General features: G+C 42.1%; 1 protein-coding gene, 1 long non-coding RNA gene and 1 other non-coding gene across 10 annotated transcripts in view; 2 read left to right on the top strand and 1 right to left on the bottom strand.

The window, feature by feature from the left end:
- The window catches only part of TOP2B (DNA topoisomerase II beta), a 96,165-nt gene that overhangs the window by 48,137 nt on the left and 21,444 nt on the right, over nucleotides 1-26,584 (bottom strand). For 6 of the 8 annotated variants that reach the window (XM_060407101.1, XM_060407102.1, XM_027962625.3 and 3 more), the window contains exon 1: nucleotides 13,786-14,443. The exons of 1 other annotated variant lie outside the window; for it this stretch is intronic. In XM_060407101.1, coding sequence (XP_060263084.1) covers nucleotides 13,786-13,851 — 66 coding nt within the window. In that variant the 5' untranslated portion in view covers nucleotides 13,852-14,443. Of the gene's footprint in view, nucleotides 1-123; nucleotides 14,444-26,584 lie in introns of those variants that run through there. One more of the 8 variants, XM_060407105.1, reaches the window with a different exon arrangement.
- Nucleotides 6,636-6,708, top strand: TRNAC-GCA (transfer RNA cysteine (anticodon GCA)). The gene has a single exon. It is a non-coding gene; the product is annotated as a tRNA-Cys (tRNA).
- LOC132658706 (uncharacterized) lies at nucleotides 13,037-26,044 on the top strand. The gene is made up of 2 exons (XR_009598652.1): nucleotides 13,037-13,161; nucleotides 20,974-26,044. It is a non-coding gene; the product is annotated as an uncharacterized LOC132658706 (long non-coding RNA).

The following is a 26,584-nucleotide window of genomic DNA, read 5'->3' as shown; positions in this document are numbered from 1 at the left end:
GAAAACCTATCCTTCAGGCTCATTTTTATTACGTTATTTTAAAAAATCAACCCTGAATATTCATTAGAAGGACTGATGGTGATGCTCTAATACTTAGCCATATGATGCAAAGAGTCGACTCACTGGAAAAGACGCTGATGCTGGGAAAGATTGAGGGCCGGAGGAGAAGGGGGTGACAAAGAATGAGATGGTTGGATAGAATCACTGACTCAATGGACGTGAGTTTGAGCAAGCTCTGGGAGACAGTGAAGGACAGGGAAGCCTGGCACGCTGCAGTCCATGGGGTCGCCAAGAGTCGGACATGACTTAGCAACTAAACAACAGAAAGAACACAGGTCTATTCACTGACAGTTTAGTTCTTTTGTAATATAGTGTGAAACTGAAGTTTTGACCGAACCCAGAAAGTAGGTCAACATAGACACCAGAGCTGCTAGAACAGCCAACAACTATTCAATCAAGAAATAAATATTTCCCAATTCTATAAGATACCAGATTAATGTTGCAGTCCTCAAAACTTTCCCTGGGAAGGACTTGCCAGGTAGTCCCAGGTTAAGAATTCACTTGCCAATGCAGGGGACACGGGTTTGATCCCTGGTCCAGAAGATCCCACATCCCGCAGAGCAGCTAATCCCAGTGCTGCAGAAGAGAAGCCCGTGTGGTGCGGAGCCGCCCGCTGCAGCTAGAGAACAGCACAGGCCCTCCACGCCGCCGTGATGACCCAGCACTGCCCAAAGTCAGCTCAGTAATTAGTTTTTAAAAACTTTCCAAGGAATGTCTGTTCTTATCAGGTTATAGGCTGGCAAGGACTGAACCTGGCTGACAGCAGGGGTCCCAAAAGCTCACAGATACAAGTTCCCCCCCATTAAGCCACTGAAGACTACAGTAAAGGGGGGCCAGAAATAGTAGCCTATGTATGTAATTCTCTTCTTTGCCAATTCCATGGAGGCAGAAGTTGTAATTCTAACACTTACAGCAGATAGGGATTTAAAAAAAAAAATTTCTGCAGGCTGCAGATTTCCCTGTTTTTTTTTAATAGCAGCAAGGAAAACATCTTTCTCCTTCTAGAACTCCCTAATGCTGACAAATTAGATATCTCAGTAAGAGAGAGTTATTATGATGGCCTATCTTTTTGAGTCCCAAAGTAACTCAAGACACAATGAGATATTTTCATAGGTCTTTGAATTTTAGTAGAAATGAAACAGAAAACAAACAACGGGAGATGGAGAGATTTTGTGCATTTCAACAAGCAAGCAACACACCACTTCAATTTGAGACTTAAACATATCCATACCATCATCTTTAAAGTTATTATTTTTAAAAGCACGGCAAATGTACATTTAAAAATCAAAATACATGACCTCTGAGTAGACCTAACCTTAGCAAGCTTTTAACAAACAAAACCTATGGAAATCCAAGCATCAATTATAATCTTTGATTGCCATAAATTTTACATAAAACTAAAGAGATTTTCTTACATATTCTTTGATTTATATGGTTACCCATTAACACTGCTCAGAGTCAATTAAAAATAGCTTTGGACATAATAATTATTTCATAGTCTTCATATTCTGTTTATGTCAAGTTAGTTGGATGATGAACTAGTGGGCCAGAAAAATGAACTATATTTCTACAATGTCAGTCTCCAAATCTCAATGATGTTCCTCGCTTTTTTAGATAATTCATAGCAATTAATTTAACAATAAAAACATAACTGATTATATTAATGGATCCTCAGAATAGTTAGAATATCATAATTACTAAGATCACATTCTTTAAGTGCTTAAGAATAATAAATACCATGCATTCAAAGGTGGATAACAGTAACCTCTTACCATTAACTTAGAACTGTTTGCAATTTTGGTATAAAGTTATATGGAACTTATAATAACCATGCAAGTAAGGCTTTCGTATCTCAGGCTACTCTTCCAAAACAAATCCCACCACAAAGAAAACATTTGTAAGATTAGACTCTCACAAAGGCCCAGGGTTAGCTAATCTGGGCTCTGCATTTGGCCCTGATAACACTGAGATACAGCCCAGAGGATCACAAAGAGTCAGACCTGACTGAAGCAACTTAGCATGCACACAGACACGCAAAGCGGCACGCAGGTATGGAAAACAGGGTGAAACCTACCTCACTTGTCCACCCAAGTGGGTGCATGAGAATAGGGAATGTTTGGTTTGCACCTACCAGATCCCTATCAATTTCAAAAAGTTGTCATTTTTGCTAGAATAAACTCTCAAAAGTCAGAGACTATACAAAAAGCAGTCGCCTTTGTCAGATTATTATTTGCAATTTTCCAGAGGAATAATACATAAATATTAAAAAATAAGTGTGATGATATACTTAAAGCATTTTATGCCAAAATATTTCTTCCTAAATATCATACAACAGATGCTGAGGAAAGGAAAAAAGGTATCATTCTATCTAAAGTAGTGAAAAGCATTAAGAAATACACATTATCTATAGAATATCACAATAAAACAGATGGCTTGTAAATATTTCAAATCAATTCACAATGAAGATTTTAAATTTCAAAACTTCATGTAAACGTTTAAACCTGACTATTTCATTGAGTAAATACTTAATTGCTTATACCAAAAAATAAGTATGTTAATTATAAATTTCTCTTACTATAACTTTTATATGAAATTGTACATAATCAAGTATTTTTAAATCAGTAGCTTATTAAAACTATACTGTTAGGGCATCCCTGATGGCTCAGTGGTAAAGAATTTGCCTGCCAGTGCAGGAGACATGGGTTTGATCCCTGGTCTGGGAAGCTCCCTCATGCCATGGAATAAAACTAAGCCTGCAAGCCACAACTCCTGAGCCCTTATGCCCTAGAGGGTGTGCTCTGCAACCACAGAAGCTACCACAATCAGAAGCTTGCACACCACAGCTAGAGAGTAGCCCTCGCTCGTAGCAACTAGAGAAAATCCTGCACAGCCATAAACAAATTGCTTTTTAATAAAACTATAGTGTTTAGAGAATAAAATTACAAAAACATATTAAAAAATATGAGTCCATTTTCATCAGAAAAAAATCATACACAATATGTACATGTCTAGGGAAAATATGAAATATACTCAACAGAATATCCACAAAAATTACTAGTGAGAAGTAGAAAAGCTTTTCATTTTCTCTCCTGGTAGACATTTTCTAATCTACAGTGAGCATATATTACAGCCTTCAAAAGCTTATTAATCCATGTATATGGAGACACAGTTAAGCGAGAGCAATGCTGAAGGTGTCTCTTTCTTCTAGAGGCACTGTCTGTCCTACTTACTGCTTCCGCAGCCCCCACTTTCTCACCAGGATCTAGGCAAAAAGGTAAGAGAAGCCAGAACAAGCAAGCCCAGGGGTCCCGGCAACGGGGTCCACACCGCGGTCGGACCTATCTGTACCTTCCTACCCTCCACAAACAGCAGCCTGCACTGCTCACTGACTCCAGGCAGTAAACCCAGGAGGCTCTCCCCTGAGCGGTCTGTCAGCTTTTCTGAGAGAAGCCTGGATTAATGGTCTCTAGCAGCTCCTGTTTATTATTAGAAAGTTGCCCCTTGAATATTGTCCAAGCCACTAAAAATCAAAATCTGAGAAGGAAAGAGAGGGCAACTCCATACACTTTAATGGGATGACCTGATCCCTTGAACAAACAGATGTAAATACAACATCCTTAGCCTGAGAACAGAGAAGTTAAATGAAAAAAGTTCATTGATCACTTTCCCCACAGTAATTATTACCACTATCTCAAGCTCTTAAAAAGAAAGTCACTCTGAGTAGAAATTCAGTTTAAACACTGTTGCTGATAATATTCAGAAAAAAGATCAAGAAATTAGCTTCAACAAAAATAGTCCAGCAAGCTCACACCTACATTTATAAAAAGTACTCTCAATCCACACATGAAAAGGAGAATGATACATATTCGATACCTATGCATGCAGAGTCACTTCAGTCATTTCCGACTCTCTGCAACCCCATGGACTGTAGCCCACCGGGCTCCTCTGTCCATGGAATTCTCCAGACAAGAATACTGGAGTGGGTTGCCATTTCCTACTCCAGGGGATCTTCCAGACCCAGGGATCAAACCTGTGTTTCTTACATCTCCTGCATTGGCGGGCAGGTTCTTTACCACTGTGCTGCCTGGGAAGCCCCTTCAATACCTATAGGCTAAGAGAATTAGCCTTATTTTCGACACTGAAAACAAGGGGTCTTCAGATTAAAAAATGATTCAACCTTTTCTTATCCTGTATGCTCACAGTATTTGTACTATGTAAAGTATTGTTTTATAATATCTTATACTATAGTAACTACACTAAGTATTTCACATTGAATAAAAATTAACAGTATGCCCTCGAAAATAATCAACAACCAAGAGCATTCTGAATAAATTTTCTTTAGGGTTTGATAAAATTGAAATCTTAGGAGTTAAGTTTATCTGTAATTTATTTTATTGTCTTTGTGTGGACAAATAAAACTATTTATAGCAGTAAATCAGAGAAGGCAATGGCACCCCACTCCAGTACTCTTGCCTGGAAAATCCCATGGATGGAGGAGCCTGGTAGCCTGCAGTTCATGGGGTCGCTAAGAGTCAGGCACAACTGAGCGACTTCACTTTCGCTTTTCACTTTCATGCATTGGAGAAGGAAATGGCAACCCACTCCAGTGTTCTTGCCTGGAGAATCCCAGAGACAGTGGGCCCCCATCTATGGGGTCGCACAGAGTCGGACACGACTGAAGCGACCTAGCAGCAGCAGTAGCAGCAGCACTATAGCAGTAAATAATGGAATCTAAGCACTGAGGGCAACATTTTTACTCCCACATATAGCTAAAGACAATGAAAGTGCAAAGAAAACCCATGTTAAAACATTCTCCATATATCTACAATTTTGATTTGTGATTAATCACTTGTGGTTTATACATATGATGATGCCATAACTGACTTTCTAAAGTTCAAAAGCTGACTGCCATGTTAAACAATGCACTAATGCATTGAGAATTTTTAAATTATAATGAGAATGTCAAAATACATAAAAATCTGTTTTAAAATATTAATATATTTATAGCATTTTTGCAGCATTGCTAACTTCTAATAAAACAATATAGATTTAATAATTATCAAAGATACAACCTTTATCAAGAATATTTCTCAAGTACTAGAAAGGAAAAATTTTCAATAAAACAAACTCTTAATTTCAGAAAGTATGTACCAAGATCATTCTGTAAAAAGAAAGATTCTTCCATTTACAGAGTGGTCACCTGATACACAGCAATTTGGGGCAATCACTCATAGTTTGTTTTTCTGTGGGAGAAACAACTGCTGCCAAAGAGGGGAAAGGAGATGGTTTGCCAGTTGGTGCAAAAAAAAGGAACTGAACCATTCTTTCACACTGCTGCTGCTGCTAAGCCGCTTCAGTCGTGTCAGCCTCTGTGCGACCCCACAGATGGCAGCCCACCAGGCTCCCCCATCCCTGGGATTCTCCAGGCAAGAACACTGGAGTGGGTTAGAGGCAGAGAAATCTTACCATCACCAAGCCAACAGGAGGTGGACCAGCAAAAGCTTAGCAACAAGCCTCCTATATCTTCTACAGACTCCCTCAGCGTCCATATCACAACTTAATAGCGTCTCCTCTTCTTTCCCTCAAGGCTGCCAGGCTTTGATAATTCATTTTATCACCCATATAACCCTCACCCATAATAACCATGGAGAGGGCCATGCTATCTACCCACCATTAATAAAAACAAATATCACAATGTATCTCCAGAAATGCCCTCCCAAACCAAGGGACAGGAGAGAAGTCAGAAGATGAGGGATACTTTAATATCATAAGAAATGCTTAAATGTCCACAGTGAAAATAAAACATACTTTCTCTAAAAAGAATCCAAATCAGGAAGAAGTAAAATTGTCACTAATTGAAGAGGAAATGATATTATGTAGAGAAAACCCTAAAGACTCCACTGTAAAATTATTAGAACTAACAAACAAATTTAGGAAAGCTGTTAGATACAAAATCAAAAATCCACTCTGTTTCTGTAAACTACCAGTGAACTGTCAGGAATTGAGAAAACAATCCCACTTATAATGGGAACAACAAAAATTAAAATACCAGGAATATATCTCTGTTATACATAATCTATAATAATCTATATCACATGATAATATGGTATACATATATATCACGCACACTCTGCGCAGTACGTGCAGGACCTTAGTTTCCCAACCAGGGACCGAACCCACACCCCCTGCAGTGGGACTCTGGAGTCGTAATCACTGGAGGGCCAGGTAAGTCCCTCCCGAGGAATAAATTTAAACAAGGAGGAAAAAGACCTCAATATTGAAAACTGTTAAGACACTGATTAAAGAAATTGAAGACAAAAATCAATGGAAAGAAATTCTATGTTCATGGAATAGAAGAATTAATACTGCTAAAATGTCCAATTTCCCAAGGCAATCTTGCAGATTCAATGTAACTCATATCAACATTCCAACACTTTTCACAGAAATAGAATAAAGAATCTTAAAATATATATGGAACCACATAACTGAACTGCCCAAGCAATCTTGAAAAGGGACAAAGCTGGAGCATCACATACCCAGATTCAAAACTCTATTATAGGGATTTCCTGGGGGCTTCCCCGGTAGCTCAGCTGGTAAAGCATCTGCCTGCAGTGCAGGAGACCCAGGTTCGATCCCTGGGTCGGGAAGATCCCCTGGAGAAGGAAATGGCAACCCACTCCAGTGTTCTTGCCTGGAGAATCCCATGGACAGAGGAGGCGGGTGGGCTGCAGTCCATGGGGCCGCAAAGAGCTGGACTTGACTGAGTGACCAACTTTCACTTCTGCCTGGCAGCCCAGTGGTTATGACTCTGCACTCCCAGTGCAGGGGAACTAAGCTGCCACACACCCTACGGCTCAGGCAAAAAAAGAAACAAAAACTAACTGTATTACTTATTTACAAAGTAATATAGTAATCAGCACAGTGTGGTAATAGCATTAAAAAAAAAAGAAAGACAAATCAGTGGAACAGAACAGACCCCAGAAATAAACACACGCCTAAATGGGCAATTACTTTACGACAAAGTTGGCAAGAATGTACACTGGGAAAAGGACAGTCTCTTCAAGAAGTGGTGTTGAGGGACTTCCCTGGTGGCTCAGTGGTAAGGAATCTGCCTGCCAGCGCAGGAGACAAGGGTTTGATCCCTGATCTGGGAAGATCCCACATGCCACAGAACAAGTAAGCCCATTAGCCACAACTACTGAGCCTGTGCTCTAGAGCCCAGGACCCACAGCTGCTGAAGCCCAAGGCACCCCAGAGCCCATGCTCCACAACAAGAGAGGCCACCACAAGGAGAAGCCACACAGCAACGAGAGGAGCCTCCGCTCACAGTAACGAAGACCCAGCGCAGCCAAAAATAAAATTGCAAATAACTGGGGTTAAAAAAAAAAGGACAGCCACATGCAAAAAAATGAAACTGGACCCCTATCTTACACCATACGAAAAAATAACACAAGATGATTAAAGACTTGAATGTAAGACCTGAAACCATAAAAGTCCTGGAAGAAAGCCAGGAGTACACGCTGTGACACCAGTCTAGGCGATGGTTTTTTTACTTGACCCCCAAAGCAAAAATAAACGTGTAAGACCACAACACACTAGAAAGCTCTGCACAGCAAAGGAAAACCATCGAACTTAGAAGGCAAATCATTGACTGGGAGAAAACCATATACCTGATAGAGTTAATATTCAAAATAGATAAAGAATTCACACAACTCAAGAGCAAAAAATAGATTCATTAAAAACTGGGCAGCAGATATAGACATTTTTCCAAAGATGACACATGGCCAACAGGTATATGAAAGGTGCTCAACACCACTAATCTCAGGGAAATGCAAATCAAAACCACAGTGAAACACTACTTCATACCTGTTAGAATGCTTATTATTGAAATAACGAGTATTGGCAGAATGTGGAGAAAAGGAACCCTTGTGTACATTGGTGTACATTCTGTACACTGGTGTAGTCACTATCTAAAATAACATGAAAGTCCCTGAGAAAATTTAAAATAGAATTACCATATGATCCAGCAACTCCACTCCTGGGTATTTACATAAGGAAAATGAAAACACTAATTTGCAAAGATATATGCACCCCCAGGTTCACTGCAGCATTGTTTACAAAAGCTAAGACAAGGAAGCAACATAAATGTCCATCAGTGAATGAATGGATAAAGAAAATGTGGTGTTTATATACAGTGGAATATTATTCAGTCATAAAAAAGAATGAAATCTTGGCATTTGGACCAACATGGGTAGATTTAAAGAGGATTTGCATTTAGTGAAATAAGTCAGAGAAAGACAAAAATACTGTACAATCTTACTTATATTTGGAATCTAAAGCAAAACAAAAAACCAATCTGTATCTATTTATTCACAGATACAGAGAACAAATTAGTGGTTGCCAGAGTTGAGGGCGGGGAGGGGAATAGGTGAAGGTGGTCAAAAAGTACAAACTTCCAGTTATAAAATAACTAAGCCCTGGGATGTAATGTACAGAAAGGCAACTATAGTTAACAGCACCATGTTGTATAGTTAATAATACTGTGTTGTTAAGAGTAGGTTTAAAAATTTTCATCACAAGGAAAAAAATATGTAACTATGTACGGTGATACTAACTAGACTCATTGTGACGATCATTTCACAATACAAAAATTTTCTCTGACTCAAAAATGAAAATACTACTCACTGGATTTTTTTTTAATATAAAGAAGGGGAATACAAGTGTGTGTGTGTGTGTGTGTGCACGCGCACACATATGCACACACGGGCACTCATCCAAGAGTTTACTGTATGAAAAGTATTGCAGGAATTAAATGAATACTCTCAAGCCTCATAAAAGTTCCAGGAAGTAGACACTACTAATAATTATTCCCTTTTTACAGCAAGGAAACTGAGGTTTGAAGAGTTTAAGCTAACAAAGTTAGTATGGAAAAAGCTGAGTTATGAAACCAGGTAGTATGATTTTGTAGCCCATATTCTTAAAAGGCATCATGCTTACAATATTATTCAAAATACATATACCTTGAAAAGGAAGTGTACTCCCTAGTCTTTCATGTGAAAGAAAAAGAAAGGTTATTAGAAAGAGGTATACACATATTCCTCAGGAGGCTTTTCTGTTTTTACCTTGTGATATCATCATCTCAAAGACAAACTGCTTTGGTTGTAACTTTTTAAGCAGGGGAATGTGTAAAGGATGGTTAAGAAAATAGTGAAAGTGAAGTGAAAGTTGCTCAGTCGTGTCTGATTCTTTGCAACCCCATGGACTGTACAGTCCATGGAATTCTCCAGGCCAGAATACTGGAGTGGGTAGCCTTTCCCTTCTCCAGGGGATCTTCCCAACCCAGGGATCAAACCCAAGTCTCCCGCATGGCGGGCAGATTTTTTATCAGCTGAGCCACCAGGGAAGCCCAAGAATACTGGAGTGGGTAGCCTGTCCCTTTCTCCAGCAGATCTTCCTGACCCAGGAATTGAACCAGGGCCTCCTGCATTGCAGGCAGATTCTTTACCAAGTGAGCTATGAAGGACCAACTGAGCTATGAGGGAAGCCCATAGGGCTGGTTTAAATACCACCTTTGCCTTAGCCATGTAACACACATTTTGTTACCTAATCTGTAAGCTTGTTTCCATCTCTGGAAATGGCTATAATTTTACTGATCTCCCCTCTTCTTTAAAACTGGGTCCTATTTACATTAAGATTTTTTAAAATACAGAAGAGGTTTTTTTTTTTTTTTTAACATACTTAGTAAAATGCAACTGTTGCTACCAGTATTAATGTATCTGAAACTACTGGTAAACACAGTTGTATTCAGAAAAGTTAGAACAGTCTATAAAAACTGTTTCTAAATACTGCAATTAGTTACTTGAGAATGTATCTAAAGAACATTGCAACCTCATCACTTGTCCTAGGGGCAGAAGACTTTTCAGAAGTTAGAATGTAACTATCTAATTGGTTAACAATAACTAAGTTTGGACTAAGTATCCAGCTTATTGCTAAAAACTATAAAGGATACATGGTCTCTGACTTTAAGAGCTGATAATCTAATTGTTAAAACAAAAGTATCACACCGTGAAAGTTACATTAAAAAGAACATTTATGTTTTATGATCCATAAGGGTAACAAAACTTTGATGAGACTTTGAACTAGCCTTCAAGTGTTATTTAGCCTGGTAAAGAGAAGAGCAAGAGGCAGTCCTATTGGAAGACAAGAACACAAAGTGACAAAAACAAGCGTGATGCCCAGGGTACAAGTGAAGAGCTAAATCTAACTATGAGGACTGCTGCTGCTGCTAAGTCGCCTCAGTCGTGTCTGACTCTGTGCGACCCCATAGACGGCAACCCACCAGGCTCCCCCGTCCCTGGGATTCTCTAGGCAAGAACACTGGAGTGGGTTGCCATTTCCTTCTCCAATGCACGAAAGTGAAAATTGAAAGTGAAGTCGCTCAGTCGTGTTGGACTCTTAGCGACCCCATGGACTGAAGCCTGCCAGGCTCCTCCATCCATGACAATATGGAATAAATGTCAATTGGAACATAGTTTATAAAAAATTGACTTGAAAGTCTGGTTGAGAAGTTTAGACTTAAAAAATTAGCCACGAAAGCAAAATTTTTAATACAAATATTTAAACTATTTATATACACAGTCATGTTTCCTAAACTAGAAATATTCTTGGTCAAAAAAGTTTTATATTTCAATTTTATTTTTATAAACTCCATGGTTAACAGTAATTTTATACTTAAGAAACTTACATTTTAGAAATACTGAAATATTTACAAATAAAGTGGATTTGCTTTGCTTCAAATTATGAGAAAGGGAAAGGTGAGTGGCCTTGAGCTGATGACCACTGAAGCTTGATGAGCCTCTGCATCATTCTGGCCATCATAATTGTATAGGCCTAATATTTTCCATGCTAATGTTCTTTTTAACCTACCAAGTTACAGTAGTACTGGGAAAAGATGAATATTCGTAAAGAGATTAACTGTATTCTAATATTTCCATACATTTATTTTTTGCAACCACTTAAACATGATTAAAGACTGAATGAAATAGATTATTAGTCTACAAATCAAACTTTACAAACTAAAAATTAATTCAAGAAATTCTGTTTGCTTCAGAGAAGCCTTCACAGCTGTTGTCAATTTTTACTCAAAATAGTTCTACTATAGTACTTATGTTTGTCACTTATTAATTTAAAAAAAAATCTTAAGATACTGTAAATCAAACGTAAACCCAGCGCACTATTAAAAGAAATTAATAATGTTCAACCACTGTGCTTTGTGGTTTCAGATACTGAAATGTAAACTTCGGTGAAGTTTGACCATGTTCACACTGCCTGGCAGCACACATCCCAACCCTTGGCGTTGCCACACCCCCAGCTCCCTGAAAAGAACCACAGTATCAGGGACTGATTCCATTTTTATTTCTTCCTGTTACCCACAAAGAGGTAGCAACATAACATGTTTCAATAAAGCAAGCAAAATTAACCATCTTCAGAAATAGATGACCTCCACAACAAATCCCTGAACTCTTGCAAAGAAATAAAATGCTTTCACTCTGGCTCAAAGATACTCTGTGTGAAAGCAACTTTACATTTCTTAATGTGTGCTTCTTGAGCTTCACTGACAAAGGCAAACATTTATTAAGCTCAGCAATGTGCTACATATACTGTCTCATTTAATTATCAATGCAACCTTATTTTACAGATGAAGAAATAGGTTTAGAAAGATTAGGCCCCTTTCTGCAAAGTCTCAGTGACAGTTAAAGACATGAGTTCCAAATCTACCTCAATCTGACAAAGTCCATGCTCACAACCACTTCCCTACATTGCCCCCAATAAAATTTAACTATGACCACTATGGCCTACGGTCAATGATGTGTATTATGGACATAAAGATGCCCACATAATCCAACTTAAATTTAGAGCAAGCATCAAATCTTAAAGTGAACTTACGGAGTGATCACCTTTTTAATAAACTTCTAATTCAACAGGAGGAAATAATTTATCAATAAAAGAGTAAGTGATTTTTACTTTAATTTTACTCTATTTCCCTTAATACTTTTTATAATGAGAAAATATTTAATCAGTAAGTCAACTTTAGTTTTAAATGAATTTTTCTGATTTTGAATGATATCCTCTAAGTTTCATCAAACTTTTTATATGAATGAAAAGAAATTTTTCCATTGAGCATGAATGAAAAAGTGGTCATTTAAACATCTACAAAATTAACTAACAGTAAACAAAATGCTGCTTTTAACTGTTAGAGCTAACCAATTCAATCTTGGAGCAAAATATTTACCATTACAGAGAATCAGCAGTTCTAAGAGGAAACACTGATCGGGCCTCAACAGTTCCAAACAACGAATGAGAACCATCTGGCCAACATAGAAGTGTTGTTATTTTCAGAAGTTGTTTGATTTTAGTAACAAGGGCAAAAGGCCCCCAACCCCTATGCTCACAGGGATGGCTAACTTATTTTATTATCAACACTTTCTCTTTCCTGGGTCTAGTCTATTCATGCATACTATACATTACTGAAGTAAAACATGCAAAGTTCGGTGAGATCCAGCAATAACAGTCTGCACGTTGGCATGCAAACATAAATATATAGTTTCCTGTTATCAGTAACATCCTTTTTACAAGGAATGCTTGTCAATATAGCAAAAGTGCTATTCACCTCACCTAACCCTCACCCAATCAAAAAAAAAAAAAAAAACCAACGAAGAACTTTCAAAAAAAAAAACAAAAAACACGCCAATACGAAAGTTTCCTTAGGTGTTTTGCAAAAGGGAAGGTTCCCCGAAAAAGTCCCTGGGAAAACGGAACGCTTTTTATTTTTCTCCTGGATACACAGCCAGTTGGCTGAGCTGGGCTGTGTGTGTATAGGAAGTGACCCTGGTCTGAACTCGGTGCTGAGCAAGTGAAATGCGGATGAATTATCGATCTGCCGTGGGAATCGGATCCCTCTAAGGTCTTCCCTGCTCTACTACTTTGCCAGCAGGAACTGAGCGCCGCCTCAAGCCTTCAACTCCAGGTCGAACCACTCGGGTCACCTCTCCAACACTCCCCGCGCAGCCCCCACCCGTCTGGCCTGCTATGCTGACACAGGTAAGCGCTTCTTTTAATAATCCCGCTGTGACAGATGGACGCCCTACACCGTAACATTCACTGCGGCGGAAGGCATCCTGAACGCGCTTTCCACCCGGCGAGCCTCTCGGGACCGAAGGGAACTGGCCCGAGCCGAGTGCCCCGGCCAAACCCTTTCTCCTCCGAGAGGAGGGCGTCAGACGCCCTTCAGCATTTACAACACAGACACCCGCGCGCGCGCGCGCACACACACACATTCGCGGCCGGGCGCCTCTCCGGTGGCTCTCAGGACACATCTCAGGACCCGGACACACACGCACCACTGCCGCCCCTCGCCCCCAGGCCCGGAGCCCCGGGGAGGAGCAGAGACGGGGCTCCGGGCGCTGCTGACGGACAGCTAGTCGCCCCAAGTTTCAGGTGCGCGTTGCACGCTCGAACCTCCGCCGAGGCAGAGAAGAAAGAAAGGGGCGGGCGGGGGTTCGGCTGGCAGCCGCCCCGACGGGGCGCGCGTCCGGGAGGCCGGGTTTCCCTGTCCTCCCGCCCTCCTCCGGCCGGGCGGGGACCCTCCTCCCCGCCACCCCCGGCGCCGCGGGCGGGGAACAATGCCGCGGCCCGGACCCCCGCCCGCCCCGCCGCCCCACTCACCACCCAGGTCAGCGCCCCGTGGCCGCCGGCTCCCACGCCGCCGCCGCCGCCGCCCGCCTTGGCCATGGCGCGCCTCCTCCGCTCCGGGCCCGAGGCCGCCGCTCCGCCGCCCGCCGGCCGCCCGGCCCCCCGCTCCGCTCCGCACCGACCGCGCGCCCGCCGCGCTCCTAGCGGCGCCGCCCCGCGCGCCCCATCGCCAAGCCCGGGGCGGACGCCCGGCCGAGCCCGCTGAGGAGGCCGCGCCGCCCGCCGCCCTCAAACTCGAGGCGCGCGGCCGCGGCGCCCGGGCCTAGCGCGGCCCTGAGGAGGCGGCGCCGGAGCAGGAAGCGCCGAGGCCGGCGGTGGGCGGCGGCGCGGCCTCCTCCCCGCCGGGCCGAGGCCCCGAGTGCGGGCGGCGAGCGCGGCCGGCAGTCGGGCGTCCGGACGCGGCGGCGGCGGCGGCGCCGGGGACGCGGCGGCGGCGCCCTGTCTCTCCACCGGCTCCGCGGAGGCCGCCCCTCGGGGAGCTGGAGCGAGGTCGCCGCTGAAGCCGAAGCTGCGTATGTCGGCCGCGTAGCAGCAGCCCGACTTCCTCACAGCCCCTCGCCGAGACGGACAATAAGCGGAGCCGCCGCGGCCGCGGTCGCCTCCCTCCTGTCCGGCATAACACCGCACACACACTCGCACCCAGGGAGGGCTGGGGAAGGCCGGCGGGGAGAGGGCGGGCGAGCGGCCTGCCCCGCTGTCACTCACGCCGCGGCGCCCAATCGGGGCCCTGTCGCCAAGCCTCTCGGCCTATCCCAAAATTCCAAGCCCCCCCGGAGGGGCGGGACCCGAGGGGGGGAAACGTCATTGCGGGTAGCAACCGAAGGGAAGACTTGGGGTTTTTGTTGTGTGTGCGTGTGTGAGTGTGTGTGTGTGGTGTGGTGTCTCTGAGGGGGTTTTCGGTTTGAAGGCTGCACAGGGGCTGCTGTCAAGGGTCACCTGAGGGCGGCAGAGGATTAGGGTCGACTTGGCCTCGGCTCGGTTTTGAATCCGCCAAGCTTGCCGTTTCCTCTAGACCGGCGGGCGAAGCGGGGTGCTCCTCGGCCCGGGACCGCGGGTGGGGGCCGGAAGAAGCCGGGGGCGTCCCGGAGGGAAAGTATTTTTTAAAGAGCGCTTGTGACCGCCGGCAGGACGTTGCAGAGCGCTGGTGCGAGGAGGGGCCCCGAGGCCCCGGGGGAGCGCCGCGGTGAGAGGCGCCTCCGCTCAGACCTGCCCCTCCTCCACCTCCTCTCTCTCTCTCCCCAAAAGACACCCGGTCCGTCTGGAGAAAAAAAACCCGCTCTGAAGGAACGTAGCTGATAAAGGGGCGCGCCGAGAACGTTCCAGGGGAAGGAGGCCGGGCGGCGTGAGGGTTCGCCTCGTCGGTGACCTTCCCTCTCCTCCAAACAATGAGAGCATGTATCTGTCACTTCTGAGCCTCTTCGGTCCACAGCCGTGCCGCCTCCTGTCTTTAAGAGGGAGCACGTGTAACCTCTCAGTGTCCCAGCGCACCTCCGAGGAACCGTGTCACTGCCCTTTAAGCTTTCTAAGAAGATCACCCACACATGGCTTGCACCTCAGCCTGGCCGACGAAAGTGGCTTGACTTCGGGTCCTGCTCTTGGGGAGAAATCCGTGCCACCCTGTGCCAGGCTGTGCCACGGGCTCAAGATAAAACCCGGGCCTTGGTTTCAAGTCGTTTATAACCTGGCTCGAAAGACAGGCTAAAAGGGAGCTATCATCCAACATGAGTACTTGAGGGCGCGACGTGCCACCAAATAGCTGGGACAAGAGAGCTTTTTGAGAAGGTGAAAACCTTATTGCTGCCTGGAGAAACGGTGTGTTTTGTGAACTTCCAACTGTGTGTTTCCCCTCGAGGGGAAACAAAAATGTCTCGGGTCACAGCTTTCAACTGACTTCAGAATCTGAAGAGGTGGAGAACTCGGAAAGGTGGAAATAATTTAAACATAGTTGTTCTTAATTAGCTCTCTAGCGACCATGTAAGTTTGGCATATCTGGGACTTTAGTCTAGAACAGTGAAGCCTTTCTTTACCTTGAACTTGAGGTGCCAGCTTGTAAATCAGACCAGGGTCTAGTCTGGGCTGAGCCAGATCAGCTAAGTATCCCTGCCTTGTTATTTTACCTTCATGGACCTCTCTGCTTGCACCTCCTTAAATTGAGGATTTTTGCCCTTGTATTTACTGTGTCTTTACTTCTTCAAAGTACACATATATTCTACAGGTTTGAAAAGGGGTAAATAAGGGCCCTGAGGTTAATAAAGATATATGCATTAAATAGAAGCCAAGCTATAAAATTTATACCCATATCTTTTTCTTAAGCCTCAGTTTTCAAAGCTCTTCAATCTCAAATTTTCAAATGAATAAAATCATATATTCAAAAGCCAGATGGGTTAATGGAAATTCATGTTCATCTTTTCACTTGCTTCATATGTGAGGTACTGAGGTCTTTAGCCTTCTAAGCGTGAAAACCCTATAATAAATGTAGCTTGACCCTCTAGTAAACGTAGCAAGATTATTCTCTTGAAAATACTGACTTACCTAAAAAAATCACTAATAAAGGAGCTGTTGAATAGAAATGCAAATCAACAGTTTAAAGCAGAGCTTCACAATAAATGGGAAAAAGTACCTAGATCACAAGCTTCTCAGCTCCTGAAGACACAATGACCTGTTTAACCTCAAGCAGCCAACAACATGTATTTATGATAAAAGTGATTGCATTGAACTTCAGTACAGCATTCCCTGCTGGGACTTTGTCAAATAACTTCCATTTACTGAGTAATCATAGCAATAATCGCCATATTAAAAAGCTTCCATGAGAGATCATAGGCAAAACATTATCTGACATAAATCGTACCAATGTTTTCTTAGGTCAGACTCCCAAGGCAATAGAAATGAAAATAAGCAAATGAGACCCAATCAAACTTACAAGCTTTTGCAGAGCAAAGGAAACCATAAAAACAATAATTAAAAAAAAAAAAAGAACAAAACCAAAGAGACAACCTACAAAATGGAAGAAAATATTTGCAAACAAAGCAACTGACAAGGGCTTAAATTTCCAAAATATAAAAACAGCTCAAATTCCTCAACAAAAAACTCAGTCTAAAAATGGACAGAAGACCTCAGTAGACATTTCTCCAAAGAAGAAATAAAACTGGCCAATAAGCACATGAAAAAGTGCTCAACATTGCTAATTATTAGAGAAGTGCAGATCAAAAGTGCAAGGAGCTACCACTTCACACAGGTCAGAATGGCCATCGTTAAAAACTCTACAAATAACAAATGCTGGAGAAGATGTGGAGAAAAGGAAATCCTCTTACATTGTTGGTGGGAATGTAAATTGGTACAACCACTAGAGAGGACAGTATGGCGCTTCCTTAAAAAAACTAAAAATAGAATGACCATATGACTTAGCAATCCCACTGTTGGGCATGTGAAAGTCTGACTCTTTGTGACCCCATGGACTGTACAGTCCATGGAATTCTCTAGGCCAGAATACTGGAGTGGTACACCTTTCCCTTCTCCAAGGGACATTCCCAAGCCAAGGATCGAACCCAGGTCTCCCACATTACAGGCAGATTCTTTACCAGCTGAGCCACAATGAAGCCCACTCATGGGCATATATCCAGACAAAACTAATTCAAAAAGATACATGCATCCCTATTTCCAAGCAGCACTATTTACAGTAGCCAAGACGTGGAAACACCGTAAATGTCCATTGACAAAGGAATGGATAAAGACGTGGTGAAAAAATGAAAGTGTTAGTTGCGCAGTTGTGTCCCTCTGTGACACCATGGACTGTGGTCATAGAACCCACCAGTCCCCTCTGTCCGTGGAATTCTCCAGGGAAGAATACAGGAGTGGGTAGCCATTTCATTCTCCAGGGCATCTTCCCAATCCAGAGATCGAACCTGGGTCTCCTACATTGCCTGCAAGTTCTTTACCATCTGAGCCACCGAAGATGTGGTACACATATACAGTGGAATATTACTCAGCCATAAAAAAGATTGAAATAATGCCATTTACAGCAACATTGACGGTCCTTGTCATATTGAGTGAAGTCAGACTGAGAAAGAGAAATATCATGTATCATTTATGTGTGGAATCTAAAATGACACAAATGAGCTTATCTATGAAATAGAAACAGACTCACAGAGAACAGACTTGTGGTTGCCAAGGGGAAGGGGTTTGGGCGAGTGATGGGATGGGAGGTTGGATTAGTAGATATAAGCTGTTATATAGAGAATGGATAAACAAGGTCCTACTGTATAGCGCAGAACTATATTCAGTATCCTATGATAAACCATAATGGAAAAGAATATTTAAAAGAATGTATATATGTATATCACTGCTGTACAGCAGAAATTAACACAACATTGTAAATCAACAACATTTCAATTTAAAAAGCTTCTGGGTCAAGGTTTGTCTCATTTGTAATACTACTTTTTATTCATGTGTTCATTACATTTAAAGACTTACGTTCCACCTCATAGCTAGCACTAGACAAAATGAAAAATTGTACAAATCAAAACCATTAACTGTCGAAATAAAGTCCTTTATTTAATCAAGCTTTCTGAGTAGCTTCCGTAATCTAACTACTTTAGCATTTTTAGTCTTAGATCTTATGTTCCCCTATTATGACAATACAAAAAATTAATGCCTACTATATGTTAGGTACTCAGGACCTCATAATTCAAAAAGGTTATGAGGATGTAGTCTTGGCCCTGAGTTTACACCTTTTGTAATATATTGAAAGTTTTGAGAGAAACTTTAAAAAAAAACTTATATGTATTCATTTGCTTGTCAATAGACAGTTGACCTGATGTTTCAAACCTTTCATCAGGTTTGTTAGTCAATAAATACAGTTTTACTAAGAGAGTAACTCAAAACTATACTTTGAGATACGTGGCAAAATTTCAAAAGTTTCCACTCAAATCATATCTTGTTCCAACACTGAGGTTCAGTTGGGAGGTGAGGGGAGAGGTGCTAAGCTTTCACTCAGTGACATTTAAAGAAGTTAATATTTGACTCAAAATTCAGCGTCTGCAATGTTACCGCTCCCTTCCTCTCATCATATTAGCTTTTATAGACCAATAACATATACAAAGTTGCTGGGCAAAGAATAAGAACAATTCAGTAAACCCAATAAATGATTTTCTAGATAATGACTATTGTTTTCAATGTAATTTACTTTGTTATATTTCTCGAGAAGTATATGCTCATGTTAAAGAGGAAAGCTACCATCAGTGTAGCCGTTTGTATTTTTGCATTTCTATCCTAAATATTAGAATGATTACTAATTCTGAGACCAACTGCTCCAAGCATTTCCTAAGCATATTTTTATTTTTAAAAAGATACTTATGCACCAAAGATAACAGGTGTTTATTGATGGTGGAAAACATTAATGACCACCACATTCCTGAGTATTACCACCACTGGGAAGACAGATAAAGGCTAATGGTCTTTGATTTCTACCTATAATAATGCTGGGAGGTTCGTTTTTGTCTGACATTTTGCTTTGAAAAAGTTTATTTTGATTGGTTTTGGCCAAGCCAAACTATGCTGATCCTCTGGTGACAGACATCTTTAATTACTTGAACAGACAGAATGGACATTTTCACTTATTTCAGATGGTATAGATCAGACCTCTTAAATACTCTACTAAAAAAAAATACTAAATTGTATAATATGAAAAATTAATTAGCATGTGATTAGCATATCATTTAAAAGACTGGACTTGGGCTTTGAAAGGGAATAACATTAGGTTCAAGCTTTCAAAACAGCATTTTGTTCTGAGCAAACTCCATCTATGTTGTTATTCAGTTGCTAAATCATGTCCAACTCTTTTGCGACCCCATAGACTGTAGCCTACCAGGTTCCTCTGTCCATAGGATTTCCCTGGCAAGAATACTGGAGTGAGTTACCATTTCCTTCTCTGGAGGATCTTCCCAACCCAGAGACTGAACCCACATCTCCTGCTTGGCAGGCAGATTCTTTACCACTGAGCCACCAGGGAAGCCCAAACTCTGTCTTGGGGGAACCATCATTCACCTGACCTTCACCCACAGAACATGATGTGATCCAACGTGTGTATCACTATGTTGTATTGACACTAGAAATCTCTGGAGAATCAAAGTCAGTGACTTAGTAAGCTTCTAAGATTCAGATCTAAAGAAATGAGATAGCAGTGGCTTTCCTAAATCAACTATTTGCATTTCAGAAGAGCTAGGAACTCTAAAGCTGGAGTTGTCAAGTTCTAAAGTATTTTTTTTAATGTATAGGATATATTTTAAAATATCCTATAGTATATTTTTTTAATGTAATGGAAGTAGCACAGGCAGCCGGGGGTCAGGGCAAGGAAATGTGAGAAACTTCTACACCAGAAGAATCTAAGATGGAAAACTGTCAAAAGTTAGAGGGGTTTCTGGAACAGAACAATAAAGATACCCATAGGTTACCTAAGGTGATAATTTAAAGTCAGAACTTTGAAAACATTCCACCGTTTAGTGTACCAGTTAACAAAAAGCAACTGTTCCCTATTTCTGAAACAATTAAGCCCAGATTAACCCAGATATCTTATGTAACTGATACCTTTGTCTAATAGCTTTCTTCTTCACTTTGAGAGTGCTGTTTGAATGTGGAAAAATCCCAAAGCAAACCCAAGAATGCTAACTCTTTAAGGAATATATTCTGGGTTAAATGTTGTTTGGAAAAACTGAAAGACCAGTCTGATCAGTAAATGGTACATTACACAGAGCTACCCAGTCCTAGAAAGCCTGGCACATGGTAGGTATTCAATAAGCAGCTTCTCAAAGAATGAATTTGAGGCATATCAAAAAGTTCCTCAAAGCAAAACATCTCACCCACCTTACAATGATGCTGACATTTGGCCTGGATCCTTAAGTCTTGTTTCTTTAAGTGTTCTTGGTTGAATGCCAGAGAGGAGAAAGTTGCTTACACTTTATCAGCTAGGGGCCTGGGTCCCATCCCTGGTCTGGGAACTAGACCCCCCATGAAGCAACTCTTGAGTTCACAGGATGCAACTTAGAGATCTCACATGCCACAGCAAAAACTGAGGATTCCAGGAGCCACAGCTAAGACCCACTGCAGCCAAATAAATAAATAGAAATGTTTTCTGAAAATATTGATTAAAGCATTGCTCTTCTTTAGGAATGAAGAACAGGATGGTACAAAGAGGGAAAGAAGTGAGATTATGGAACCAGAAAAAAGAACCGGGGGGTGGGGGCAGAAGACTGACTGAAACTGAGTGGAGAAAGTGACTATGTTCCGCTTATGGAAGCCCAGCTGCAGCCCAGCCGATGCTCATGCTTGATCCTATGAAGAAGGAAGACCCCATCTATCATGAACCCTGTTATCTGTTTAGGACAGTACTGGGCAGGCACTTTCACACATATTAGTTAACTTTCAACAACCCTAAGAGAATTATTAGCATTCCTATTTCACGGTCGAGGAAATTAAATGTCATAGAAAGCCACAGAGCTGAATAAATGATGGAACTGAAATTCAAACCCAGGTCTGTCTTGGTCCAAACCACACCCTTTGGTCACACTGCCAAGCTGGCTAACATACTTGGCAAGAGAGCCCACTTGGCAGCGTGTTTGGGAGCTGGCAATACTGGTGAACAAATCTGGCCCTTGGTAAAACCCTTCCATTGTTACATTTTATTGTTGAACTACGGTGACAAGCATCCACAATTTGTGTGACTGATGAGCGCTTTTGGAAACTAGCCTGATTCTGCTTTATCCTACCTTGTTACAAAATAAGTTGCTTTTTGGAATCAGTCCAAAGCATCAACACTTGAGATCTTAGACCTGTGAGTCCTGGGACATCTCTCCATCTACATGATTTTAAACCTTATAATAGAAATCCAGTCTTGTAATCATAGAAGACTCTCAAACAGTTAACTTTCAGATGTAAGGAGGGAAATATAGAAGTACAAAGGGGCTGGACTCGGATTCACAGTCTGGAGAACTTCAAATTCATTTAGTCAAAGATACTTTAAGCAGCATTAAAAATCCTCAAGAGTGTTCAGTCATCCAGGGAAGACTTGCCTATGGACACTCCATCTATGATAAGAGTAAATTACGAAAGGGCAAATTGGATTTCCCTGGTGGTCCAGTGGATAAGAATCCACCTGCCAATGCAGGGGACACAAGTTTGATCCCTGGTCCAGAAGATTCCACATGCCTTGGAGCAACTAAGCTCACGAGCCACAACTACTGAGACCAAGTACTGCAACTACTAAAGCCTGCATGCCTTGAGCCCGTGCTCCACCACGAGAAGCCCGCCACCACGTGCCATAAACTAGAGAGTAGCCCCCTACCCAGCTAGGGAAGCCCATGCATGGCAATGAAGATCCAGCTCAACCAAAAACTTTTTTTTTTAAGGCAAATAATTCTTAGGCATTACATTTTTTTCATCTCCCATTCCAGCATTTTTCAAATGTTTGTCATATACTAGCTCCTTGAGTCATTCGTGGATATTTTGGAAATTGTAACTCCCAGAAACCACACACACTGCTGCGTAGTACCCATGCATAAGAGATCCATCGGATACACGAGCCCTGTAGGTCTCCGAGCAACCCTGTTGGGAACAAAGGCAAACTTATTTAGCCTTGAACCTATTTACAGAGATATCTAGTAACATTGCTGAATTTTTGTTTCAATGAAAATGCTTTCAGAAATGCAGCTACTTTTGATATTATTTCTGTTATTGTAACATGTTTATTTTACAAGTTTAGAAAGTAAAAGTATTAAAGCAAACAACAAAATGACCCCACAATTGCATCACTATTAACAATTTGGTGACAATCATTCATTCCTTTTGTGAATACTCAAAAACATACTTTCATATTTTTTTAAGGGGACAACAATAGTGCTAGTGAGTTCTTTAAAATTTAAAAAGAAGTTCCATCCTATCAGATGGGCTAACATTAAAATATCAACTGTTGGTGAGGATATGGAACAACAAAAAGTCTCATATATTGTGAGTAGTGTATAGCTTAGCAAAGCTGCTTTGGAAAAGTTGACTACCAAACTGTATCTACCAAAGCTAAACATTTATATAGAATATGAATGGAAAATTCTACTCCTGGTTATACACAAATCGAAATGCACACACAGACAAGAATGTACAAAGCAACACTCTCTGTACGAGCCCCGAATCAGATACAACCAATGGTATATTGGATCATATGTGCGCACAGTGGGAAACAGTCCAGCAATAATAATGACCACTGCTTCACCCACCAGGAACATGTCACAAACGGATGGTAAGCTAAAGAAGTCCAATAAAGGGTACATACTGTGTGATTCCCTTTAACAGGCAACACTAACCTGTGCTATTAGAAGTCAGGATGCGGCTGCCTGTAGGAGGAGGCTAGGTGCTGGTAATTTCTATCTTTTCAACTAGAAGGTGAGCACATGATTATGTTCATTTTGAAAGTTCATCCCAGTGTGCATATTTTAATTTTATACCTTGCTAAATGAATGTTAATTTAAAAGTTTACTTTGGGGAATTCCCTGGCAGCCCAGTGGTTAGGACTTGGCACCTCCATGGCTAAGGGCTTGGTTCAATTCCTGGTCGAGGAACTAAAATCCTTCAAGTGCACCACAAAAGAATAAATAAAACTTACAAATACTGTATCACCAACACTTGATAGAAACAAGGATGAGAGTATATGGGGAAGACAGGCTCAGTGATGCCTCTGGGTTGATCACTGATTTAGAAGCTTCGTATCCTGAGCATGAGTACCCTCACCAACTTACTTCATGGTTTCCTTTATTATGTGTGCCCCCCAAATGATGTAAGGTTGAACGGCTCTTTCAGGAAGCAGAAAAGGAAATTTCTGTGATAAAAAAATGAATTTGCTGCCACATGTGAAGCTCTGGAAAAATCAATAATAAATCTTTTAACTACCATATTCACTTCTTAAACTCCCAGTTTTCAAGAAATATAGAATTGTCCTAATAAACAATAATTTTAACTATTATTGGCTTACTATATATTGGCACAGTACCAACATTTTACTTTCATTATCTACTTTAATTCTTACAGGAACAGTATGAGCTAGGAATTTTCCAAATTATAATGGTAGTAGCTTCTGGCTATAAAAAGCCAGTAAAAAGTGTGTCCAGTAAGAAATACAGACACTCCTTAACATGTCTTTCCCCCATAGATATCCGTGATTAACACATTGGTGTTTGCCCTTCCAGATCTTTCGTATGTATGTGGAAACACACGTGTGCACGGAAGAGAGGTCGTGATTAAGAGATCATAGTATAAATACATGCCTTTGAGTGGCTTTACTTACTTGGTGACCCCTGGAAATTCTTCTATGTCTGTCTGTGCAGAGACCTCATTTTTTAATAGCTGCAGAAATTATTTAACCATTCACAATAAGCAGGCACTCAACCAGGAGCACTATGGACTTTTTTGATTGGGTGATTTTAAAAAAATTGTTTTTACTGCATCACAAAACATATGGGATCTTAGTTCCCTGAAAGTTGCTCAGTCATGTCCGACTCTCCAGGCCAGAATACTGGAGTGGGAAGCCTTTCCTTTCTCCAGGGATCTTCCCAACCCAGGGATCAAACCCAGGTCTCCCACATTGCAGGCTGATTCTTTACCAGCTGAGCCACCAAGGAAGCCCCTTAGTTCCCTGAAACAGGGCTCAACCCCACACCCCCTGCATTGGAAGCATGGAGTCTTAACCACTGGACCACTAGTGAGGCCCCTGGACTGGAGGATTCTTTACAGGCTCATCCTGCCCCCCACTTTCTGAGCCAGTCCACACTGTCTGGGGGTGTTTCTCCCGGGGTCACTCTCACTTCCCCAGATGACCCCACGCCCTGGGGGTGCTCTCACCATTTGAGCCAGACTGCAATCTGTCTACTGCCAGGGTCCTGTCCCAGTGGATCCAGGGAATTCAAAGGGGAGATGGAGTAGGTGAGGGAAACTTATTTAATTAGAAATATAGAGAGAGATTAGGAAGAAATAGTGTAGTAGGAAAATTTAGTGGAGAAAAGAGGCTGAATAATTTGGTTTACATGGAAAACCAATAAAGTTCCAAGACAAGGAACTTGCACCATCTATGTTAGGCCACCAGTGTCCTCTTGAATAGCAGGGGGGTGCCCCGCATTGGGCTCCCTCTCTCATGGATCTTAGAAGCCGGGGCAAGTAAGTAGACATGGTGAGCCTCCATGCCCCAGATGGGAATTCAGCCAGAAAATAGAGTAAGAAAAGACGACATAGGGGAAACCAGTCTTTCCAATGACTGGCCCCTCCTCTATTGTTCAGAAAGGTCTTTTATACCTTTTTTGTACATAGAGATCAATGGATAATATAAAATTATGCAGCGTCAGCAGCCCTGACTCTTACTGAGACCAGGCTTTCTCTCTGCATACTTAGTCGTATACACATGTCTTAGGTGATTTACATCATCTTCTGGCCAGAAGGCCAATTAACATTTTACGGCCCTTTTCTGGTAAGAGTTTGTCAACCAGAAGACTTATTTATGTTGCTCTTCCCAAAGTCTGGTGCCACTCTCAGAAAGCACTAAATAAAGTTACATTCTTACATAGCAAGGACACAAGAGGAGTGCAGTGATATATAACAAAGAAAAGTAATTAACTCAAAAGTCTAGTGTTGCTAACATCAAAACTACTATATTCCTATTCCTATATCCCAATTACATTGATTAATATCTTTCAGGTGCCTAAAGGATAAAGAATATGGAGGCCTGGCAGCAGTCATTGACTCAACAGTGAAACCCATCACCAACATGATTTTTAGCTCTTTAGAAAAGGCTCTGTATCTCTAAGATGCTTTAAGCTTTGTGCCTTTCACAGTTGGGGGGCGGTAAGCAGTTCACAAGCTGCAAAAAGTCCAGGGGAACCTGTCAGGCAAGTTAGAGAGCTATCAAAGGGGTTTGAGCTGAAACATTCTTTTCGTATGCAGAAGACTAATTGGAGCTCTAAGTTAACGTTTTCCAGAGAAAGGTGGTGGTGTGTGGAAAGCACAGTACAATAAGGCAGGCAGACTCTGGTTTTGGGGGGTAGATGTTCAGGAAAACCCAGGAGGAACCCCTGAAGCCAGATCATGCCTTTGTGTTTTGTCGGGCTTCCTTCCTCATGACCTTTGCCATGGGCGGGATTCCTCACGCTGGCTCCCAGCAGTCTACGGAATGTGTACCTCTCTAAATAAACCCACCTCTTCCCCATCACTTTTGTTTTTCACTGCATTCTTTCTGCAATGAGACACAAGGTGCCTGAGCTGTATTAAGACCTGAGACCAGGTGTGTGATTTTAGTTAAAAAGACAGAGGGTTCGAGTCCCCATCTGAGCTGTGTGGTTTCAGCTCCACCCTAGAGATGGCCTCCTGATGCTGGCTTCACAACGAGCTCCCTCCCAGCACTGCCTCACTTTGGAGGTGACTCCCCATACTCTGGAGTGCCCAGAGGGGCCCAGAGAGGGGATGGCAGAGGCATGGATTTCAACAGTCCTTCTATAACCGAGTGGACCCTACGGGGTCTTCCCGGGACAGACCCCTCCCCTCTGTGCTCTGCTGTAGCTCCTCCCTGAAGAACCTGGATAACACCATCTGATGCCCATTCCTGAGTTGTTTTACAGATGCTGAAACTCCCATCAGGTGGAAGATGTTTAATTACTTGCTGACCACAAGCACACAGCCCCCAGGTCTGCTGTAGCCTGAGGACTGATGATGTTAACCCCTGTGACCCCCTTCCCTCATCTGGCCTTTA

The sequence above is a fragment of the Ovis aries genome, chromosome 26, assembly GCF_016772045.2.
Source record: "Ovis aries strain OAR_USU_Benz2616 breed Rambouillet chromosome 26, ARS-UI_Ramb_v3.0, whole genome shotgun sequence".
In the NCBI taxonomy this organism is placed as follows: Eukaryota; Metazoa; Chordata; class Mammalia; order Artiodactyla; family Bovidae; genus Ovis; species Ovis aries.
This window is presented reverse-complemented; position numbering and strand designations above follow the sequence as displayed.